This window comes from Cyprinus carpio, chromosome B5 (assembly GCF_018340385.1).
Source record: "Cyprinus carpio isolate SPL01 chromosome B5, ASM1834038v1, whole genome shotgun sequence".
Lineage (NCBI taxonomy): Eukaryota > Metazoa > Chordata > Actinopteri > Cypriniformes > Cyprinidae > Cyprinus > Cyprinus carpio.
The window spans coordinates 36,264,650-36,272,149 of NC_056601.1; the positions used below are offsets into that span (position 1 = coordinate 36,264,650).

General features: G+C 36.3%; 1 protein-coding gene across 1 annotated transcript in view; it reads right to left on the minus strand.

The window, feature by feature from the left end:
- LOC109070294 (netrin receptor DCC-like) overlaps positions 1 to 7,500 on the minus strand; it is a 182,850-nt gene that overhangs the window by 19,577 nt on the left and 155,773 nt on the right. Inside the window, 3 exon segments of the mRNA XM_042723345.1 lie at positions 2,576 to 2,692; positions 2,786 to 3,009; positions 6,486 to 6,648. Of these exon segments, the coding sequence (XP_042579279.1) occupies positions 2,576 to 2,692; positions 2,786 to 3,009; positions 6,486 to 6,648 (504 nt within the window).

Sequence of the window (7,500 nt, forward strand, 5' to 3'; positions counted from 1 at the left end):
ATTATTATTATTATTAGATTTTATTGTTAAATGCTATTGCTATATATAGAGTTAGTATAATATTTACAGCTGTATTAATTGTTATTGGTAAAGTTATTTACTTATTGTTATTATTGTAGTTATAGTTATCATTATAGTTATTCTTATAGTTACAGTAGTAATTACAGTTATAGTAATTGTTTTTATTGTTGTAGCTATGGTTATACTCAGGTTATATTTTATTGTTATGTTATGGTTGATTACTGCTGTCATTATAGTTCAGTTATCATTATATTTATAGCTATATTTATAGCTATAGTGATTACTGCTGTATAGTTATTGTTAAAATTATGGATAAAGTTAGTTATAGTTATCTTAGTTACAGTTATTATAATTGTAGCCATATATATTGTTACAATTATGGTTATCATTAAAATGATTGTTATAGCTGTCGTAATAGTAATTGTAATTACTATAGTTATAGTTACAGTTATCATTATAGTTATAGCTATACTTATTGTTACAGTTATGGTTATCATGAACATCATTGTTACAGCTCGTGTTATAGTAAATGTAACTGCTATAGTTACTGTTAAAGTTATAGCTATTGTTAGTGTTATTGCTTTCATGACAGTTAATACCTGATCTTTTGCTTTGAGTTCATCCAGATCCAAATAAAATGAGAAACTGATCATTTCATAAGGACACCATATAGTAACTTTGTTAATTACATAGCGTTTAGTTTCTTCTATCTGAACTCTTTCACTCGTGACTTTCGTATCCCACCCTCCAACTCTTTCACTCGTGACTTTCGTATCCCACCCTCCTATTTCCTCTCAAAACTTCCTTACAGCGATCGCCATTTTTCCCAATCATTAATCCATGCTTTCTGTTCCCAGTGGAGGAGATGAAGCTTCTTTCATGTGGTTTGGGAGCAGGAAGGAGGTGCATAATAAACGGCAGGATGTGGCAGGGTGAGGAATCGCGACAGGAGGTCAGAGAGGAGACGCTCACGCGACTGACGCAGCTCAAACCCCGGCAGGAATCAGACGCAGTCGAGTGAAACGTCTGCGAGGAGCACGTCACGTCACATGAAGAACCAAAGCCCGTGACGATCTTCACCCAAAACACACACACAACAAACCCTTTCAATAAGACATCCGGCTCATATTCACATTCACTCGCTTCTCCTCCTGTCACACTCACACACTCTTCAGGAACACACACACTAGTCTGCTGGTTTGGGCTGAACTGGGTAAACTGGATTAGGAAATCAGAGTCACACACAGCACTGAATAACTGCTGGAAATCCCATTTCTGCCTCAGTTCCTTCCGTATGTGAATCACACTGTGACTCCTGCAGAGTCAGCTTCAGAAAAGCAGCTTCTGCCTGTGATTTCAGGGCTTATTGTTGGGATTCGTCTCTCTGCTCAGAGTCATGAATGAGTTCAGCGTGTGATCCTAATGGAGGAGCTCAGTCTGTCACTATCAGGTCTAAAACACACTGAAGGGCCGTTCACAGCAACAACGATAACTATATAACCACAATGTTTTAATGTCACTCAAAGAGAACAGCAGAGTCTGCAACACACTTATAATAAAGATGAGCAATATCACTGGAATCACTATTAGAAAGTTTTTTAACAACAACAATAAAACATTGAGAATCCACCATGACTTGACAGACAAAAAAAACCCAGCAGAATGCTTAGAATAAAAAACGATTGTTACTGTTATAGATATTGGTTTAGTCATTGTTATCATTTTTGTTATAGATATAGTAATAGTTATCATTATTACAGTTATAGTTATTGCTATCATTATAGTTATCATTATTGCTGTAGTTACTGTTATTGTCATAGAATATTTGTTAAAGTTATAGTTATAAAGTAATTTAATTGCTATAGTTATAATTATAGTTATATTTAGTTATTGTTATAGCTATCGCTATAGTTATTGATTATAGTTGCTGTGTTATTATAGTTGCAGTTATGGTTACCATTTTCATTATTGCCATTACTATTGTTATAGTTATCGTAATTGCTATAGTTACTTCGCTATATTTACTTATTTACTATGTAACGCTATAGTTATTGTTAACATTAGTTTTCATTATTGCTATAGTTACTGTTAAAGTTATAGTTCTTGTTGAAGTTATGGTTATATTTAAAGTTATCATTATCATAAATTTTTTATCAGTTATTGTTATTGTCATTATTATCATTATGGCTATCGTTATTGTTTAAATTATGGTTATAGTTATAGTTACCGTCATCATTATCTTTGCAGTTATTACTATAGCTATCATTATCTGTTACAGTTATGGTTATAGTTATTGCTGTGGTTAATATGACTGTTTATGCCATAGTTATAGTTGTTGTTACCATTATCATTGATGTTATAGTTATTTGATATTGTTACAGTTAAAGGTATTGTCATTGCTATTATTATAGTTCTCCCTGTTGTTATAGTTATGTTTCTAGTTATGGTTATTATTATCGTTATTATTCAGTTACATTTATATCTATAGTTATCAATGTAGTTATTATTTTTTTAGTTGTAAACAGGCATTAAATGTTTGAATGCAGTGGCTCACGTGTGTTGCTGGGCTGAGAGTCCAAGGGAATCATCATCTTGGTGCGTGTGGCCCGGCGGGCGGCTAACGATCGCTCTAACGTGGAAATGCTGCTGGAAGCCTCATCCCCGTCTGCACCTGAAGAAGAGAACAGCATGACCTTCAACCGTTGACACACACACACACACACACACACACACATGCTCGTGGTCGAATCAATGAGCGCCTCACCTGAGTGGCTGCTCTTGCTGCCCATCTGGCTCTCTGATTGGCTGTGGCTGACCGGCGCCATCTCCTGGCAGCTCTGGATTGGAGACTCGTGGCCGGAGGGGGCGGAGCTTGAGGGCTTCTCTATGTTCTTCAGCTCCATCTCCTCATGATGGATCCAGAGGTCAGGAGGTCGTAGATCTTTCTGGCTGCCCTTTCGTTTCCCAGCGCTGTGTGTTGCACGTTTTCTATGGGAACAAAGAGATATATTATATATTATTTCACGAGTTTGCCTGCCCATTCAGCCCTGCCAGGTAATAGTAAAATGAACTTGGCTTGCTGTCCGTGAAGGAGGCTTGAAACCCGAGGCTTGGCTTGAGCTCTGAGTAAGAAACCCCCCTATGATGATACGGTGTGGATGAAAGAGAAGGGATTTAAAGGAGGAGAAGGGGTGGTGGAGGGATGCCGGAAGAATAGTCGCTAGGACGGAACAATGACTGCTGCTTATATACGGTCGAAACAATGATTGGCAGGACTGGTTGATTAGGCTCCACCTGAACCTGCGTTGTGAACTTCATTATATTATATTATATTATATTATATTATATTATATTATATTATATTATATTATATTATATTATATTAAAAAGATATATATTATATTATATTAATAGTGCCTTTTGCTTCTTGTATACTAAAAGTCCCCAAACTCATCCTTTCTAAATCACCCTACTTCTTGTCTGCTTGATCCCTATTCCATCTATCATCTCCTTCAAGCCCCTTCTCCTGCAGTTGTACCTGCACTCACTCACATCATTAACACATCCCTCCACACTGGTGTTTTTCCCTCATCATTTAGACAGGCTCGTATAACTCCACTACTTAAGAAACCCACCCTCAACCCATCTCTTTTAGAGAAATACAGACCAGTTTCCCTTCTTCCTTTAATTGCAAAAAACACTTGAATGAGCTGTGTTCAACCAAGTCTCTGCCTTTCTCACACAGAAACAACTTCCTTGACAGCAACCAATCTGGCTTCAGAAGTGGACATTCAACTGAGACTGCCTTGCTCTCAGTTGTTGAAGCCCTAAGACTGGCAAGAGCGGAATCCAAATCTTCAATACTTCTCTTGCTTGATCTGTCCGCTGCTTTTGACACGGTTAATCACCAGATCCTTCTGTCAACCCTACTGACAAAGGGCATCTCGGGAACCGCACTCCAGTGGTTTGAGTCTTACCTCTCAGATAGGTCCTTCAATGTATCTTGGAGAGGTGAGGTGTCCAAGTCTAACTACTGGGATGCCTCAGGGCTCAGTTCTTGGACCACTTCTCTTCTCTGTCTACATGGCATCACTAGGTTCTGTCATTCAGAAACATTTCATACCACTGCTAAGCTGATGACACTCAACTCTACCTCTCATTCCATCCTGATGATCCGACGGTAGCTGCTCGCATCTCAGCTTATCTAACAGACATTTCTCTCTGGATGAAGGACCATCGCCTTCAACTCAACCTTGCCAAGACAGAACTGCTTGTGGTTCCAGCAAACCCATCGTTTCATCACAATTTCACAATCCAGTTAGGCACATCATGAAGCCATCTTCAAGAATCGGCTAAAAACACATCTCTTCCATCTTTATTTGACCCTCTATCTCTAGCACTCTCTATTCTAATTATATTCTTAAAAAAAGTGCCCCTTCTAAACTTGCACTCTATTCATTTACTAACTCCTTGTTTTCTTAAAACAACAACAACAACAACAAAAAACAACTAATGCTAGCTTCTCTAATCTTTTGTATTCTATCTATTTGTTTTCTTTTTATTATATAAATAAAAAAAGCAATAAAAAAAACAAAAAAGGCCTCTAACACTAGCTTTCTCTTTTTCTATTCTATCTGTTTTATTTTTATTTATTATATAATTAAAAAAAAAAAAACTTTATACATGTACTGCATTAAGCTAACTTAGACTTGTTATAGTACTTGCATATCATTGCTCTTTTGTTGATTTTTAATGCTTCCATTCACTTTGGATAAAAGTGTCTGCTAAATGACTAAATGTAAATGTAAATACTATATTATGTTAATGTTTTGTCAATGCAAATCAAGTGAATAAATATACATGGATCCATACAAGTGTGACTCGTGTGATCTCTCTCTCTCTCTCTCTCACACACACACACACACACACACACACACACACACACTAAGAGAGTAATAATATCACAGTTCTTATTTTGGAAACATAATGATGTTGTTTGTCTGCAGGGCTGCTGCTCTCAGACTGAACTGTTTTGAAGTGTGTGTGTGTGTGTGTGTGTGAAAAAACACCTAATTATGTCATAACACCTTCACACAGACACATTCTCACACACTCTTATCTAGAACACACTTCAGCTGGTTAATATCATCATTAGAGACACTGATGATGACACACGTGTGACACTAATCACTAGTCTTTAGTGTAACTCATGCCTCTTAACTCTTTCCCTGCCACTGACGGAATTTTTAGGCTTTCTGTGTTTTCACTGTTATGTGGTAGGGGGAGCAATTACATATCTGCTGATAGAGTACTGAATCTCTGGGTCAAACCAGGGTGAAGAAGAAGCAGAAACAAGCGATCGTGCATGGATTTAGATGCATATGTAAAATAATGCAATCATCAAGTATTAAACTGTATATAAACCAAAACTTACTGCATGAAATGTTGACAGGAAGTAGTTTATGACTGTGAAGCTTTTGAATGTGTTGATGGAAGTGATCAAGATCATCTAGGTTTTGATTATAGCTTTGAATCTGATCCAGATGTAGTTTTGACAAAAACACAATGTTCTTGGCTTTTTGATCAAAATGAAAAATTTTTTTTAATGAAACACCCACATTTAAGTGTTTTTTTTTTTTTTTAAGCAGAGGCATATTGTATGCTCATATTGTATGCTCAGATATTAACACATATAAAAATATTCTGTGGGCCATGAAAGTTTTGTGAAAATTATCAAAAATGCTATATATAAGAGACGTAACGGTATATAATTTTTTTATCACGATTATAGTGACCTAAATTATCACGGTTATCAGAATTATCATGGTATTTTTAAAATGGTTCAAAACTGACACATAAATTGTTTCAGCATGTTTTGTATTTAAAGTCAACAAACAAACAATAACATTTATTTTTGTTGCATAAACACTAAAACAATAACATTACCAAAGATGACCGGATTTTAAATGACAACATGACTGAATAGCATGTACGAAATGTTCAGATAAAGCTCTATAAAATGGTAAACCTCACATTTGAGCATTTAAATAAAGAAAACTGTTAAGTCAATATAATAATTGATCAATTAATAATTACATTGTATCTGCTCCATAAATAATTCTAGATATCTGAATTGTTTGAAAGTGTAGAATCCACATAAATAGTTTTCATAAACAGGTCAAAATTCACAGCAGGGCATGCAAATCCAGACTGTTTTTAATCCAGACAGAAGCTGCACACAGACTGAATATGAATGTAAGTCTCTGTGAATCCACTCTCTGACAGCAGGTGGCGCTCCTGGAGCAGCAGAAATACAGGTGTTGCAGTAAGTAACATGAATTGTAGTCCATGTTATGGGAAACAGCTGTAATTCTGCTGCTCCATAAGCGCCACCTGCTGTCAGAGAGTGGATTTACAGAGATTATATTATATTACATTACATTATATTATACCAACAAACTCACTTCCTCTGCTGTGCGGATGAGCGGCGCGTGCAGATCAGGGCAACGATCACCACCACCACCACAGTCACGGCTCCCACAGAAACAACGATGATCACCAGCAGGTTGCTGTTCTTCTGCGGCGTCACGCTGCCATGAGGCGGCCGCATCTGACCGATCGGAGGCTCTGAAATCAACAACACTGAGCTCGCAATGCACACCTCAATATTAGCACTCTGTGTGTGTGTGTGTGTGTGTGTGTGTGTGTGTGTGTGTGTGTGCTGGTTTAGACCCCTGTGTTCATCAGCACTTCAGATAAATGAGATATTTTGATTAAAATCAGTGCACATCATGTTCAGTCACTTAAAGGTACAATTTCATCAATTTACTCTCCCTCATTTCCTTTCAAACCTGTTTGAGTTCCTTCTTCTGTTGAGGAAAAAAGAAGATATTTTGAATAATATTTGTGACCTCCATAGTAAGAAACAAATATTATGGAAGTCAATGGCTACTGTCATCTGTTTGGCCACAAATATAAAAAAAAATATACTCATCTCTTCAATACAATAAAACAAAAAAAACAAAAACTTAACATGATACAAGTATAACAACATTCAAGACAAGACAAACAATAAAAGAGATTATACTCATCTCTTCAATACATTAAAAACAAAAAAAACAAAAAAACAAACAAACAAAAAAAACATGAGTTTTTAACTTGAATTTAAAATCAGAAAGTGTTTGCAGTTCTAATGCATAATGGAAGGCTATTCCACATTTTAGGTGCGATAGCAGAAAAAAGGCGAGTAAATGATGACAAAATTTCAATTTTTTGGGTGAACTGTGCCTTTAAAACTCAAGCCACGAGTGCCAGTGGATGATAACTGCTGACTTCTACATGTCTGAATTGATCATGTTTATAGATAATCTCTAATCATCATGTTGCTTGGCAATTATAATCAGTCCACAGGCGACTGAGCTTTAGAATTCAAACGAGGAATTAATTCGAGTTTACTGTGATTATGACTGTTAAAAGGGT